The sequence below is a fragment of the Rhipicephalus sanguineus genome, chromosome 3 (genome assembly GCF_013339695.2).
Source record: "Rhipicephalus sanguineus isolate Rsan-2018 chromosome 3, BIME_Rsan_1.4, whole genome shotgun sequence".
Lineage (NCBI taxonomy): Eukaryota > Metazoa > Arthropoda > Arachnida > Ixodida > Ixodidae > Rhipicephalus > Rhipicephalus sanguineus.
Genome location: NC_051178.1, coordinates 209,666,569 through 209,683,869, shown reverse-complemented (window position 1 = coordinate 209,683,869; position 17,301 = coordinate 209,666,569). Strand labels below are relative to the sequence as shown.

Sequence of the window (17,301 nt, the reverse complement as noted above, 5' to 3'; positions counted from 1 at the left end):
GACTACTGACCGCTGTGCGAGGCGCTCAAGGAAAGGATGGCGTCACATCTGCGAGAGTAGAGCCGACCGGCGACGGGGTACCCTGATCCCGGGGCGAACCATCCGAACGCACGGGTGCACGCGCGGAGCAGAAGGGGAATGACCACAAAACCAGCGAGATAGCGCATTTCAGCCTCCCCGTCACACTTTTTACTTAAACAAACGTTAATGTAACTCCGCAAACACATAATATGCGGATATTCTTAATAGCTGCAAAGCCAAAACACAAAGACAATTAGCTACAGATCCTAAGACAAGTGCGTTTCAGGAGACCCGTTAATCTATGTAACCATCGTTATCTGTATTCCATGTTTCGTACTTATAATGCTATGATGAAATTATACTGATTAGCGTAAGTAAATGAATGCTTCTCGCAAAAGGATAAGACCAGACGTCGCCTCTCTTTCCAGATGTTTTAATACGAGCGGATGCCGTGCGTACGTTTACCGACCACCAGAGACCCCGTGCGAGAAATGGCTTTTCAAAAAAGCGGCACGTGAGGATATGTAAGCTCATGCTAGAGCAAAGTGAAATTGTGCAGAAATAGTTCGCGTTTGCTTCCCGTTTGCTTTCATCGGGCCTCGTGAGTCCCAGTGGAAGAAATAACATTCGTCTGCTGCCCAGGACAGTGCCGTAGGTAGCATTCTTAAATGAACGCCTTTAGGTGTGACGAAAGTAGCAACCATAAAACAAATGTATGAAGCATATTTACGTTGAAAAGACACTTGCGACTCCACGTGCGAGAGGTATCCAGGAGCTCGTGCGAGAGCTTTCTTCGAGATCCTCTGAAATTGCCCGTGTCCCTAACACTCAGCGTTGAAGTGTTCCGTCAAACGGCGGCGCTTTCTCGCTCTCTTTCGAAAATAATAAATAAATATATATATATATATATATATATATATATATATATATATATATATATATATATAATATATATATATATATATATATATATATAGTATATTGTTGTCTCCTTGCTCTTTACTACCTCGCGAGGATATATTGTAAACGACTACCTATATCTCAACAAGGAGCAAAGCACGGAAAATGCCTCAATAAACGAAGGCATGTTACCTGTCGTGCCGTGTATGGCCGTGAAAGCGGTCCATTCGGGTTAAGAATAGATCGTAACTTGAAAGCGCGTTTGCTAGGGCATGTTGGTAATTCATGTCCACTTTTTTAGCGCACTAAACGAACAAGAAAAAACGACGCGGACACAGCACTGTCCGCGTCGTTTTTTGGAAGAAAGAAAGAAAGAAAGAAAGAAAGAAAGAAAGAAAGAAAGAAAGAAAGAAAGAAAGAAAGAAAGAAAGAAAGAAAGAAAGAAAGAAAGAAAGAAAGAAAGAAAGAAAGAGAAGGGAAGAAAGTCACCGCTTCTTTTGCGTCGAACAAGTCAGCCCTGCAAAGACAGGCGAAGGTTATGCCATTATTGCTGATAAACATAGCAGACTTGACCTTCAGACCATGAGCGCAGCGTTGCCTTTCGACGTACGCGAGATCAGCGCCGCCATTCCCTTTCGACCCGGTCGGCTTACGATCGGCCAAAGCGTGCCTGAGGATACGCTCCCCGGGCAATGAAAATGGGCCACAACCAGTGAAACGTACACATAGACGCACACAGAAAAGAAAGCTCCACGCAGCCTATATGCAAACACGACAACGGGAGCTGAGAACGGTCGTATACCGTGAATCGAACGAGCGGCAAGCCGCAGACTACGCGTTCTGGATGCCTCGCCTGCGAACCTACGCTCTCCTAACTCCGACAAGAACGAGCGCGAAAAGAAGCGCGCGTGAGGCATTCCGAGAGAAAGAAGTCTTCGTACCCAAGCGTTCATAACGAGACGGACCTTTCTAGCTCGCAATAACAAACGACAAAGCGACCGCAGACGCGACGTCATCTTCAAAATTTTATTCCGAGCGAGTCCTTTTCCGCGAAGACCTTCTGCACCTTTCGTATTGCGAAGAGTTGCGGGCCTCGCTATTGCTACTCGAAGAAGAGTGGCAAAGAAAGTAGCAATGCCACGAGAAAGGGAAGTTATTTTCTCTTCACCGGCGCTGGAATTATCGAAAAGACAAGCAGCGAGGAGGGGACTGAGCGGCCACACGGAGAGGGCGAGCGATGTCGACGTCGGCGCCCCCGAAACCGGGTCAGCGCAGCGAGAGAGACTCTCGGTGGCCACCGTTACAGGCTGCGAAGCAAAATCCCGAAAGACCAGTTGTCGGCGAGCCAGTCTCGCCCGTATAAAACGCAAGCCGGTTTGCGCGGGCGTCTCTCTCCTTAGCGCTGCGCACGTCCGCGGGAGAGCGAGTGTGAAGCAGATACCGCTAGCCGACGGCCGGCGAACAACGGCATCGCCTTCGCTCGAAACCACAACTAGCCTCCGGCGAAAGGAGCCACGTTGCGACCAGATTTCTTCTCGTGTATCCGGGAAACATGGCGTCGACCTGACCGGCCGGCGTTCCGTCCCGCGTTTCTTCGCACGTAGTAACGAGAGAAGAGCCTGTGCCAGTAGTGAGAGTGAGTGAAGTGACGAGGTCTTGTGCAAGTGACACCACGACATTCGGCGCTTATCTGTCTGCGCCTGCAGGATTTTTTCGCTCCCATCTCGCTCGGCATCGCGTGCTTTTGAAGGGCGCGGGGAGGCGACACAGCCGTAACCTTGCCAGACCGTGTTCGTGTGAGAAAAAAGGATTGCATCGCTCTTCTTTCTTTTCTGCGCCGAAAACCGTCCAGGGACCGAAGAACGGCCGGATAATGCAGCTCAGGTAGGTGGCGCTGCTTAACCTCCTTCGATGGCGCTTCTCTTTGGGCACTTCCGGCCTGCTTGATTCGCTGCAAACGCTGTACCTCGGTAGCCGTCGAAATGTCGACGAACAAGGCGCAAGTTTCGTTACTGTCAGCAGCTTCCTTGTAACGTGCTGTAAAGATTACATGCGCGTCTGTTCGTAACTGTAAGAAATGGCACGGTCGCCACTTTCTTTTCCAAGCACCAACTCTGTTCCTGTTTATACATAGGCTGATTTCGTTCATTTATTTACTTTCTTTTGGTCGTGGTTGGGGGGGGGGGGGGGTCATATCTAAAATAATAAATCCCGCGGTTCGTGCTAAGATTTTGATTTTCGTACGTGCAATGATTACGCAGGCCCTTCAAGGTTGTGTCGTGCGTAATGATCGAAATAAGAGCTCTTCGAGCCAGACAAAAAATAACATAAAATGCCAATAACTGAAAGCTGTTTTTTCCTCATGTATAGTCATGATGCGGGAAAGCACCGATAACGCAAAGCGACGACCAGATACCTTCCATCTGAAGATTCTGATTTTTATACCGGGCAACCTAAAATCGTCTGTTACAGGCCTCACATACTTTGTCCTAAAGACAATTTTCTTGCCAGCAGCGTTGTCATTTCCAGACGAAGCCATGTATGAAGATTCGTGTATCTATATGAACCAATAAAACCGCGGTGCACGGTCAACTTTCGGGCTGTTTTAAATTTTACGCACTCGAACACTATGAAGAAAGTCCGAAGAGGATTACACGACGAGACCGGATTGACGAGTATTCAAATGTGCGCGGAGCCTTTGCATTTGAGATAATGCAATTACAGCGTCGTCGTCTTCGTACCGTCGTTGAGGAAGGACGGCGCAGGTGATCGCAACAGGGCACACAAATTTTTCTTACTTTTTGTCGCTTTGAATTTGTGTGACTAAGTAGCTAACAACTTCAGAAACGCATTACGACGTGTAAGTCATTTTATTAACAATGACAAATTTGCAAGGACTAGATTCTGCCAAGCGAGCTCTTAAATATATATCTATCCTCGTCTTCGGCAGAGTGTAGCTTGCACAATACTTGCTTCTGTTAGGTTTTTAAAACAGCGATAATTCTTAATGCTAATATTTTTTTTATTATTCAATACCTCGCCAACAGGCTGCAAGTCATGACTGACGTTCTGTCTTAACGCTAAAATTAAGGAGAAAACGTACACGTAACTTAGTGAATGTACTAATTAAAATACCAATCAAATACTTTAGAAATATCGAGGACAATTTGTGCCACGCGACATACAGGATGTGAGAGAGAGCAAATGGCCGTGTTGGTATTGCATGATTTGAAAAACTGTATGCAGAGGCGCCCTGTGTGTGTGTGTCTCCCTTTTCGTCCGTCGTCTTCTTTGCGCCTACTTTTTCGAATCGTGACATATAGCCACTGGAAAAATAAAGCATTGCGGCTCTAGCCAACGACTCACATGCCGGCGTACCAATTATAGTTATCATCAATAAGTAGCCATCAAAACAAAAGCAGTCATCCACAAATTTAGGTGTGTTGGTTGCTAAGGCATAACAGGCGCACAGGAACTATTTCGCTGACGTCATGACCAGGCGATGATGACAACACTGTGTGCCCCCCCCCCCCCTTTCTTTTTCTCATATGATATGGGAACTCTGCCAGCTGCATTATTATGCCAGTATACTATTTACGTTTAGAAGAAAACCTCGACAGTGCAATAAGATGTGGTCATCTCTTGTTCGCCTCCCTGGGAGAAGGCAGTGCGCGATATAGAAGTGCGGGCTCGATGGCACAGATCGCAGTGAACATCGCGGACGTTATTCCAGTGAAGGCTACGCATTCCACATTTTGCATACGGCCCATGTGCGGCTGAACTTGCTTCATTCTGTGCGTCAATGATGACTTTGTATTGACGCTCACGTGACATGAAGTGCGACGTAGTGCAGAAAACTTCACAAAACAAGACGAGCGCAGCAAGGGTTTTTCAGGGTCTGTTTGAGCTGAGGTATAGAAAGAGAGAGAGAATAAGAATGAAAGTAAGACGAGGAGGTTATAACCAGGGCTAAGCCCAGTAGGCTATCCTGCACTGGGGAAGGGGGGAGGAAAGAGGAGGAGAGAAAAGTCACTCTTTCAGCCGACGTAACAGTCCCGCGTTTGACATCACAAACGGCGAGTCAGTCCAGTATCCTTGAGAAAACGCAACAGCGCTTTCGTTGCCTTTCTGAACTGTGATGGGCAGCCCCATGGTCCCAATATCTTCTCGACAGTGAAAGCGCTTCCGTCCAGTTGATTTAGTGCAGTGCGGAGATGAAGCCTCTCGTTTGTGTGTGTCGGGCAGTAACACAGAAGGTGCTCAATAGTTTCCCCAACGGCACAGTCGTTGCACTCGGCGTTGTCGGCCATCTCAATCTTAAATGAGTCGGCGTTGGTGAATGCTACACCCAGACGCAGACGGCACAACACTGTATCTTCCTCCCGGGAAAGACCAGGTAGTAGCCGCAGTCGTAGAGATGGGTTGGGAGAATACAGTCGATGGTATGTGAACTGTGATGTTTGCCACTTTTGCAGTGTCATGCTCTGCGCCAGCTTACTTAGGTATCGAGCCGTATAATGTCGAGTACGAGGATGGGGGTCATGATGAAATGTACGGGCCGATAATGGCGCAGGCGCTTGGTTGCGGGCACCGCCGCATAAGTGAAACTTCAACAATGTCGGACGCGCAGGAACGAGATGCGAATATTTCGTGCCGTCGCAACGCCGTCTTTTGCAACAGCTGAGATGTCGTTGATGATGAGACCTCAGATGTGGCCATGCACGGATCGAGAACAAAGAAGCGATCTAGCAGAAAAATTAAGCGACTTAAGCACCCAGAAAGCGGAACAGCGCGGGCGTTTGAGAGATTGCCATTCCGCTTCCGAACTGTCCTCCTCCTTGGCTCGCTCATGGACCACCACGTCGAGTGGAGGCCAACGAAACAGCGCAGCTCCTTCCTCCTGCCATTTTTATCACTTCCCTCGACGCACAGATAATGGGAGAAAAGGAAAATAAAGGACAACGGGAGATCGAAACTAACGCCACAGAGCCCATGTCCAGTCCGCGTTATACGCACAGAGGTGAAAGCGAAAGTGGGCGAGGAGTCGTTGCCTCTCCGTTTTCTCCAGTTTGTGATGGGACTCTGGGATAGCAGCCGCCGGTGAAGGGAAAAGGCGATTACCGCCGTCGAAGAAAACAAACACGCAGCCCAGTGCCGCCAGCAGGAAACGAGACGTAAGTCTCTTTCGCGGTTCTATTTTCGGTCGACGCAACTCTTCTTTCATTCCGGCAAAGCGGGTCACACGCACACTTACGCTTCTTCGAGTATAGGCCCGGAAAGAGACCCCCCGCCGAGGCAGAAACGAGTGTGCAGCCGCTGACGCCACGGCTGATTTCCGTAACGCGGTGGGCATATTGCTGCTGCTTTCTGTACCGGGCGTCCACTTATAGCTGCCGGCACGCAGAACCAAATGCTCGGTGCATTACCACCTCTATCACTCCTTCTAGCTTCGCTCTGCGTCCGCCTCCACACTGCCCACCGAACGTTTCTTGTGCGCGTCTGTTGCTTAGCTCGATTTGCCTTGGTCAAATCTCCGGCGAAATTCTTTACTCCGTTTCTTCACTCCTTAAGACACCGAAAAAAAAAAGAAACGTTATCGGCCGTTCTTGTTCTCATCCCTGCCCTTTGCAGTTCTTTTCTCTCCGTTCCAACGCACGGCTCATAACTTCTTCCCATTCGATAGCTGCGCGCAATAAAACCCGCCACATGCGTGCACTGCTGGGATATAACACTGAGGAAACCCGGCGTCCGGATCAGCAGGAACATATCTGCGCGCCACCTCTCGCAGAATCCTGTTGCCTCCGAAGGCAACGCGTAGCGTCTCTTCGTGTTCCGTGCCACCACTTGATTGCTTTCCCAGTGGCGGCACTAACGCCGCAACACAAAACGAAGAAAGGCGGGGGATCAACGCACGCTCGGTCGGCTTTCCGAATCGTGGCCCGTAACAATAAAAGGCGATGTAGCCGTACGGGGCTGCACGCACTGCTACCGGATACGCAATATGCGACACGTGCAAGTTGTTTGTAAAAAAAGGCAATGTACGAGGAAAATATTTTCCGCCCGACCGCTTTTCATTTTCTTGCTGTATTTGCACCCCCCCCCCCTTTTTTTTTTTTTGCAAACGATGTTTCTGGCCCTTCGTTTTTGAGGAAGCGTGCACCTAGCTTCGCGCCTGGAATCTTGTTCACCCGTGTTGACCTGTGGATTGCTACTTCGGGAGTGTTGTGCCTTCCTCGCATCTGCAAATCCTTTGGCACAACCGCCCCGGATGCCATTTTAGGAGCACCGGTAAACGAGGAAGGGAAGGAATAAACATAAAAACGCTTAGAGTAGGGCCCGCACAACTTAACTAAAAGGGGGGAGAAAGCGTATTCAGTGCATGACTCCTAGTGGACGTAGGCGGAAACGTCGGTGCGTACGAGTTAACCCGCACTTCCGAAAACCTCGTGTTCATCCACTTATCTCACACGTTAAATGAGATCCATAAAGACAACTAATGAAATGGAAATTCACGCAAGCATTTGCCAGCGTACCTAGCTCTGTAAATACCTGCAAAACCTTGATCTGCGAGCCACAGGCATGCGTATGACATCCTTGGCGTTCGAGATAAACATCTTACTTTTCGCTCAGAAGTAAAGCTTTACGGCGTTCACACACGACACCGATAGTAAGATGTCCGATTTATTGGCAAGCAGAGAAATGCCTTAGTCCCGCTATTTGTACCAAACAACCTGACAGAAATATTGTGCGGGAGTTATTGCTTTTATTCGAAAGTGTAGAGACAATGTGTTCACCGAAGCCATTCATTCTGTGTTGGACGTTTATACCTTTAAAGCACTCGAAAAACAGCTGCAGGATGCCTCAGTGGAAGCTGACGCGCTGCAAACCACTCGACGGAGATCTCATTCGAGAGATTAAATATTGAGCCTGTGTAGCCGCGTGATAAACTTGGCAAGCGACATTCTTTTCTGAAACTTCTTAGTACTCGCTAGGCAACGAAATGGCCGAGTTCTAGAAACGTGATTAAAATATGTACAGCATTACTGCCTTGCAACGATTCGGCGGTAATGTAAAGGCAACCGACTAAGGAATCATCCGTACAACATTGAATTAATATGATACGTGCTTGCTTATGCGCGATTTTCCGATGAAAAGGTGTGCGCTACGCCAGACGAGAAGAGTTTTGAATTACAACAAGCGTTGGCAACTGCTTCAGCACGGAAGACTGCTGCAAATAATTCTTGACCAATTTCCATAAATACGCTATACGCTAGCACGCACGCCAGCGATTGCATTACTTAATATGTTCCTCCGCACAACTTGAGTAGTGGTGAGGCGGCATTCATATTGTATTTCTTGGACGTCTTCTACCCTATCCGGTTTTGCGCTATGCACACAAATGTACTGAAGTCCAATGAAAAATTAGGAAAAAGAAACCGCTAGCAAGCATTATGAATGTGGAATCTACTGCGCACGAATTAGCCAACGGCCTCAGCAATGGCTCGGATTCGTCCTGATGTACGAAAACTTTTGTCGACCAGCCTCCGAATCTCAATAGCACCTTGAGCGTGAAGGCGATGCCCTTGGAAGCTGTGTGGTGACGCCCGAACGGCCGAGCAGGAATAGGACTCGCCAAATATCACTGCTTTAATTTAAGCTGTGGATAATCAAGACGTCTAGAGTGTGCGTAATTAATTGTCGTATTCTATAAGCGTCAGAAGAGCTCAAACAAATGCAGAGATTTTTTTTTTTGTAATTACATGTGTGAACGTGTGGCCTTCCTCCTCACACGCCTCTACAGCTGAAAAGGTAGTCGGGGCTCTATATTCTTACATATTTATTTATTTATTTATTTATTTATTTATTTATTTATTTATTTTTTTATTTTTTTATTTATTTGGTTGCTTGTCTATATGCTTCATTGGAAGTGCTGGCAGCTTGCTTCCGAAAACACGTGCCATTTTTCCAAGCTCCTTACAAAGCAGGAAGCCACGTGACGCACCAAGGCAGCGTGGGGCTGAGCCGTGCTTTCATTGCAACGTCCACACAGCAAATTGATGGTGCCAGACAAGGAGCTATGTAGGAGCACGAGCTTTATTTTCGGCGACAACGGAGATCTTCCTCACTCTACTGCTTGACAAGGAGAGCTCTTTTGGAGCCGTTTTGCTTGTTCAACCACCATAATCGTGGTCGCTTGGCTCTTTTCGTTCTTCCCACGGGGCACGCACTCAACCGGCGCAGCCTTCACCCAGATCAGGCGAACGCTTGGGCGTCGAAGATGCGCTTCTCTCGCGCATTCCACGCGCCAGCCTTGCATGCTTCGCGCGGCATCGAAGAGTGCGCACTGATCACGAGTTCGATGCGAATCCGCCGTGCGGCAAGCAAGGTCGACCAACGACCGCCAGCCGGCCTCTTCTTTTGCTTCGTCGACGTAAACAGTTTTATGGCGCTAGCTCATAGCGACATAAGGCTCTAGCGGAGAGGTTGACCTCTATACAGATCCCGAAATAGTGCCACAGAAGGTGTAGTGTGATAAATGCAAAATAACCTTATAAAGAGAAGTAATAGTTCATGTTAATTGTTGTATAGGATAGATATTTTAATGAGGATTAAGTTGAGCGAAAAAATGTTTAGTTATCCCCGTGAATAGTTAATTGAAACCTAAATAAAAGGGCCGCTTGCACCGTGAAAGCACGGAAAAGGTCCGCCGTAGGTGAGCATAAGATACGAACTTGTCAAGCTGCCAAGAGAATCAGCTTCCCGACGCTCCTTGGAGGCCAAGGTGTGCCAGTTTTAAACATCAGGGGGGCATCTGCAAAGCGTCGGTCACGCCGAAATTGAATGTGCGGCACAAAGAGGTGCTGACTGCGATTTATCATCCACCATTTATGTGCATATGAACATCGTTACTAATGATTCCGTTTTGGTGGCGCGTTGGTGCCGTTCGCAGTATAGAGTCACTGTGTATATATATCGCTCCCTCAAGAGGAACATATAGCTCTATAGTTGGAAATGTACGGCTAAAAGCTTACTTTTCTATAGACTTATCGGCTATACACTTATTCAATAAGTGTTTGTCACGCCCTTCGGAATAGACAAATTCGAGCGGAAGGAGGCATCCACAGTCGGAGCTCTGCAAAACGGCAGCATTTTGAAACAGTCTGTAAACAGTGATTTGCAGGCTGTGGGTGAACTCACTGACAACAAGCGGCACATTTGCATCACACGACGCAAGTATCGCGGACACATATCCAGGATGTCTATCTTCTCGTCACGAGAGCGCCAATGTGTACGGCAGCCTGCGTTTAACCGTCACAACGGCACAGCCCACTCGGTGCCGGCCACATCATTCCTTGTCCGCACACTGCACAGAAAAACACGCCGAATTACAGGACTGGGCCACATTTCGCAACCATAACGCCTGGGAAGTTAGAGAAGTGCACGCTCCAAAACGCGTGTCAAGCGTGTGCGTTCAAGCAGCCCACCAGTGCGCCCCGGCTGCGTATAGGTCGGCCGCAAAAAGAAAAATGCGGCTGTGTGGCAGCGGCTACACCGGCCACGCAATCGGGTCAGCGAGCCAACACCCAGCGGCTGCGGGATCCGAATTACATGCAATAAGGCTCCGTGGGCAACGCTTTTGCAGCGACGAGAGGAGGAGGCGCGGGTGCAAAGGGGGTCGCGGGCTCAATTTCGCGGCCCTGTTGGCTGGGCTTCCACCTGCCGTGTTTACAACGAGCTTTCTTACCGCCCTCGCCTCAGAGGCCGGCAAAACACGCTCGTTGCTCACAACCACGCTGAGCTGTGTACTGGCAAGCCATGTTTGTATGCGTCAGCAGCCCAAGTTTTGCGCGCGGAGGAGGAGAGCGTCCCAGTTTGGCCAACTCTCGCCGCTGTTGCTCTCGCGCATCGCCGGTGTGTCACGCCAAGGCCACGTGCCGACGCTGGGAACGACGTCTAGGGAAACGGTGTCCACTGAGAGACGAGAATATGACGCGTGACAGCGAGAATTATGCGAAATATCAATTCCTTCGGTGCAGAGCGTCCAGGGCTTTGTCAAAGAATTCAGGAACCCGCCAAGGTGTTCTATAGTGGTTATGGTGCTCGACTGCCGACCGGAAGGTCGCGGGATCGAGTCCCGGCTGCGGCGGCCGCATTTTCATGGAGGCAAAATGCTAGAGCAGGGGTTCTCAAACTTTCTGCCCTGGGGAACCCCGAAGGCTTTTCCAGAGTGCCGTGGAACCCCCAACTTTTTCTTGAGCATGAAGGCAATTAAAAGCGAGGGGGGGGGGGGGTGATAACGCCTCTCGACGCGCGCAACCACAGTATTAACACTGCCCGCGTTGGCCTGTTCTATTTTTAACAACGACGGCCATCGCCGTTGATGTAGAACTCCCGGTAATACAGACGATAATACACAGACTTGCGATTTCCCCCCGCGCCGCTCCGCGAGTCGCGTAATGCGCCCGCTGACCATGAACTGCACGCTTCAGGCACCCCGCATCGTAGCAATGTGTTCACGCAAACGAAGCGCTGAAAGTATATTTTGCAAAATAAAAGAGGAGGCATGCCAGTCGCGCAGCAAAACGGCTGTCGACCGATGCACCGGTCGTATAAGCTAAGCCTTAATGCTCGTGTAACCCACAGCCGGCACGAAGCGACGTCTCTTACGCGTATCAGAGCGCTCGTTGCGCGTTTTGATTACAAAACCGACATAGAGCACCGACGTAAAGCCCCAACAATTATTATTATATTATGAAATTGAGGAAGAAAAAAAAAAGAAAAGGGAGCGCAGCTAGCGCAATGTGACGAAGACGAAAGAGATCTACGATAGGTCTAGCTTACGAGTACACGAAGTACATTTAACGACTCTGTGTCGCTTGCGCAATAGGATTGGCTGAGAACGGGCATGCGCGACACACGGCTCAGCTTGTCATTCATTCATTCTCTCTCGCTCATCCTCCTTGTGTACTAAGAAACACATAACACGTTGCTATTTTCTACCACCAGCCTTCACATGTATAGTGTATTCGCTATGCAGCGAAGCTCTATTGTGCGGCCCATCGACAAGCCAAGACAGAGCCAACGCAGAATGCAGTAACCAAAATAGCACCACCGACAGAATGATAATACGTTTGTATTCGCGGTACCGCTTCTTTCGGCCACTGGGTGTGTGGCGCATGCCTGTTCTATTGCGCAAGCGACACAGCGTCGTTAAATGTACCTAATGCACTCGTAAGTCCTATCGTAGGTCGCTTTCGTCTTCGTCACATCCCTGCACCTACGCCACACTGTGCAGGTGCCGGATTGCCTGTTGCCATCGAGATACAGCTTGAGACAAAGACACACCCCTAGGGGAGTGTGCGCACACCACTGTTCTAAGTGCGTAGCACTTACGAAGTGCTATACGAAGCTATACGAAGTGAGGCTCGCCAATGGATACTCTCAGTTTGAACAGCGCTCCTGTTGCAAAGGCGGCCCAGTGAAGGAAACTATATAGCGCGCTTCAAGTGTCGAGCTGTGACACCTGATAGTTCGCGCTCATCTTCTGTTTGTTCGTTTAGCGGCGTCCCTTGAGCTCGAATGACTTTCGTACGCTCCGTAACATGAGCGCGGACATCACGGTGAAAGCGTGAAACATCCCTCTTCCCCTCAGCACGAGAAAACCGCGCGAGCAGACAGCGGAAGGGCAAGGTTCTCCCTGCGCAAGCATAACAAGAAGCGAGCGCGCTCGCCGACGACTTTTAAATCCACCCGTCTAAAACGCGCATCAAGGCACCCTACACCCGTCTCACCCGTCGCGCTCTTAACGCCATCTCGCTGGTAATGAAGAAACGCTTATAAGCGCCTAGCGTCTCTGAGTCCGTCCAGCGGTAGATGGCGTGTATATAACGCTCGCCGTTAGCTACGTGGAGGATCTGCGTTTGGTGGCGTAGTGGATAGCGCCACTCGCTGCGGAGCAAGAGGTCCCTGGTTCGATTCCGCGCTTCGGAAGCATTTTCTGAATTATTTTTCTTTGGGACTTTTATATATATATATATATATATATATATATATACATACTATATACATATACGGTGCATGACGGCAAAATTCAGCCGAGACTGTCCATATAATTGCTCTCGCAATAACAATATAATTAACAGAACTAACCAAAAAGTAATCGCAATAATGAACTGAACATCGCTAAAAACGCTTCGGAAACATGCGGCGAAACCCGCGCCGCGCAACAGCGGCGCGGGTTTGCGCTAAAAGCATCGCAACGGGAATCGCTGGGTGCCCGTGCTACAAAGCCACACTTCCTCACGTTTCGCAGTACATAGTGAAGCTGCATTTAAAGCAGGATTTAGAACTGTACCAGTTGCTACACAAGAACGACAGGAGCGCTGGATGCGATTTTTTTTTAAGCCACCCCCTTAATTTGTAACAATTATTTCCTTGCGATGGGAAATTTTGTTTCGTATAGAGTGCGCGGTCCCTGTGTTGGTACATATTCGACTAATTTTTGCGTGTAGCAGCCGTAAATTAATTAATTTTAAATGTACATGATTAGTAGCCTCACGTTCTTCAGTTTTGCGTGTTCATAAGTACGGCTTTATTCCTTGCATAAAGTGAAGTAATAACTTTCCGTTGTCGCGAGTGTCGGAGTCGCAAACGTTGCCAGTCCTACGCAACCACATCGACACAAATAAAAATAAAATCGAAATAACATACCCGCCCCCCTCTCCCGCCCCTTATGTCTAGACAAACCCCCTACTTCAGTTCCCCTTGCTTGAGAACGGTGTAGTGCACAAAAGCAAACAAAACGTGAGATTACAGGTTGCATAGGATGAAAATAAGTGCAGTAGGATTTGTCACAGTGTACTCAGTGCATTCTACATGAGTGTTCCCTTTCAATAGCACGCCAGGCGCACCCGCCCATTAAAATACTCCTACCAATCTCTTGCATGTGTTTAGTGCACACAAACAAGCAAGCACGCACGCTTACACACACCAAACAAGCATTTCATGGGCTAAAGTTATTCGTAAGAACAAGCGCAAAACGAAAAGTAACGTCGGAACCGACTGCGTCGCAGAAACAGAATATGAGTAATTTCTCCTGAAACATGGACCGGCTGCTGCAAGGCTGCAAGAGGTATTTCTATAACGAGATATTTCCATCAGGCACGTTCGGTCCTTGCATTCTTTTATTCGCAAGCAAACTCTGCTTCACAAAGCGCGAAACGAATATAGCTCGCCGGTATATGAATGTTTGCTGTGACTGTACACAGTCCTATTCGTGTTGCTGGGATTCAAACAGAAACAAGGTGATATAAAGAGGGTCCCTATAGCCTTACTTTTGCCTCCCTGCTTCAATGGATTCAGAAACCTTCGAATTGCCTTCGAAGAAATGTGGGAATAGAAACTGCGCCGCGCCGTGCATTCCGTGCAGCAACGTTTCTTTGAATTGAATAGGCTTCGCTGCACGAAAATGCGTTGACGGGGGAAAAGAAAAAAAAAGAAAAAAAAAACCGAAGAGACAGCAAGCGCAGGACTATTCAATTTCCGAGTAAAGTAAGACAAGAGAGAAGGTGCGCGCTTGATGATAATTCTTCCGGGTGTGCAATTCAAACTATGTATTTATGTCTACATTCATAATGCGCGTAATTGCACAGGTTTTCGATAAGCACGACTTAGGATACTTAAGGCATCATTCACACAGAGGTCAAACGCTCCGTCGCGCCACCATCACGTCAAGAAAACGTGCAGCAGGCGCGACGGATCAGTGTACAAATAGGCGGCGGCGGTGGTAACGTCGACAGTAGCACGTTTCTGTGCATTGTTGACTGACTGGTCCCATGGTCGTCTAAACCTACACAGAAACGAAATCAGCATTATGCATTAAATAAGTTAAATGACTTCTTGTCTGTGTAATGTTTGCGTGAACTAAGAATAAACTGTTTATTAGTACACCACGAACACGACGTTGATATTATTTTAACGCACCAAATTGAAGGATATTCATCACATCGGCTGCCATGACAACCACACATCTGCTTTCGTGATGCTGAGCGGTTTTATGATTCTGTTGTTGCATTGCAAGCGGGGAGAGCGACGACCGCACGAAGCTCGGCGACGAAGAAATACGTGGTTGTGCAGGCATCGCACTGAGTGAAGACATCTGATTTGTCCATTGCGTAAGGGCGGAGCTCCGTCACCGTGCGGGCGGCGGAAACGTAGAGCACCGCTCTACGTCGTTGTCAAGCCGTTTTTGTGGAGAAAAGGAGTAGGAAATCATCTCCCCTGACGAAAAGCAGCGCCGTGACGGTGACGCGACGGAGCGTTTGACGGCTGTGTGAATGAGGCATAAGGCTCAAAGCTATTGTAAAGACTTATAGTCAACGAACACATGAACAACTCTGACACTTTAGGCTCTCGCTTGATAACGGAAGTTCGCCTCAATTGAAGCACTCACTCACCTCCACAAACGCAAAAAAGCTCGTCAGGATGCTTCCAAAATTCTTTCAGTGCTCCTAAACGAACCTTGGCGATAGGCCCCAGCAACTCGAGGGCTTCGAATAAATCTTGGAGATCTTCAGTTCCGATTCTGACTTTTAAGGTATTCCAGTGGGGACCTGCTTTTAGCGGTGTTTGACGACAATCTGGCGTTGATCCACCGAAGACGTCGCGTTAGGTCGAAAGCTAAAAGGGCCAAGTTGCGCAACGCCGGAGAAAGCGACAGGCCTTTTTAAAACGCGTGTAAGGAACGCTATGATCGCCCGTGTCGCGCCGACGGGGCTACGGTCCGCAGCATGCACTTTGTGATTACTTTCGCTGTTGCTGCTGGGCCTCAGGTACGATCATCGTATCTAGTATCATGAACAGTCCTATTTTATTTTGTTTTTCAACGCATATCTTAGAGGTTTATCTTCGCGGAAAAGCTGCACGGTCCAAGTTATGTTTAAATATATTACAGACGTTTCGAAAAAGAGTCAGACAAAAGTGAACAAAAGAAATTTTTGCACGTTTAGAAAACGAAGGAAGGGACACCAAATGCCAGCAAAAAACGATGATGATTGTAAAGAAAAAAAAAAAGAAAATATACACAGACGCAAACGCGTGTGTGTGCATACTGCAGAAGACAAGCCTTTACAAGATGAACAGCGTGCAACACGGCTTCTGATGCATTGCCAAGAGCACGCACCGAGCAAGGAGCAAGGTACTCGCGCACAAGATAACGCAACGTAGCAGAGCGCGCACTTCGTTCAACTAAACTATTCGCCCCGAGATCGGGCTAGAGGTGGCAGCACTGTCGCCGCGCTAGTGTGGATAGGCGGCCGGCAGCGTGCATACAAATGTACACAGCGGCGCTTCGTTGTGAGCAGCTTGAGCTGATTGCCGGCGAATAAAACGCGTTGACTGCAGTCCTCTGGTAATATGTACGTTCTCCATTGCCGAATCGATGCACGAAGCCCACCGAACGTTACTGTTACTTGTGAGCAGGGTGTCGGAACGGAACGAAAACCGAAAACGAAAAACGAAAAAAACGAAATTTTAGACCGGAACGAAAACGTAACCGAAACTTTATCTATTATTTCGTTCCGGAGTGAAAACGAAATTTTTTCAATCGTTTTTCGGTTCACAAGAAAACTTCGCAATCCGGAGCAACTGAGCTCGTGCAATGTGAGCATATCTCAGGGTACGGTATTAGGAATTCCAAAGCAAAGATGTGTTGAAATTGTGCGAAAAACGAAAACAGTGGCAACCAGAGATGTTTATATTAACGCAAGTGGATTTTGGCGCGCTTGTCACGCAGTCCAGCGTACAGGGGGCATTGTCGGCGCTGAAGTTTGTTACAGCGAAAGCTGTTATGAGATCACAACAGCTGATTTTGGCGCCATAGTTGTCCACCGCCGCCGGTGTCCGTGACCGCTATCGCGTGATATAAAAAAAAATAAATGAGAAACACATTTCTAGGATCGGATGGCATTTCAACCCGCGCCCTCTGCGTGGCAGTCGGGTCTTCCACCACAGTGCCACGCTAGTGCTTATATGCTTGCGAGGAGCGCTTGACAAGAGTGAGTGCTGACGAGCAGTGCGGCCCAGTGTTCCGTATTCGATACAAAGGCACAGGGTGCCCGAGCGGTGCACTGTTCCAACTAATACCAGCAGATCTAGAGGGTCTTATTCCTCATTAATCAAATCTTATTTTTCTCCATATTCACAACCGCTCCAGACGCGTGGCAAAACTGCTTGGTCTTCTTGAATACTACTTTTGTCAGCATAAAAATACGCTACGTCGTCATTTAGCATTACCACATTTAAGCATAAACAATATTAAAACACCACCATTCGTTCAAACATGCTGACCATGCAAATACTATAGGTAGCGGGAGAACTGCC

The 17,301-nt window shown here is 48.4% G+C and overlaps 1 protein-coding gene across 1 annotated transcript in view; it reads left to right on the top strand.

Moving 5' to 3' along the window:
* Positions 1-2,619: 2,619 nt before the first annotated feature.
* Positions 2,620-17,301, top strand: part of LOC119388201 (AP2-associated protein kinase 1) — a 30,089-nt gene continuing 15,407 nt past the window's right edge. The window contains exon 1 of the mRNA XM_037655863.2: positions 2,620-2,805. Within this exon, the coding sequence (XP_037511791.1) occupies positions 2,795-2,805 (11 nt within the window). The 5' untranslated portion in view covers positions 2,620-2,794. The remainder of the gene's footprint in view (positions 2,806-17,301) is intronic.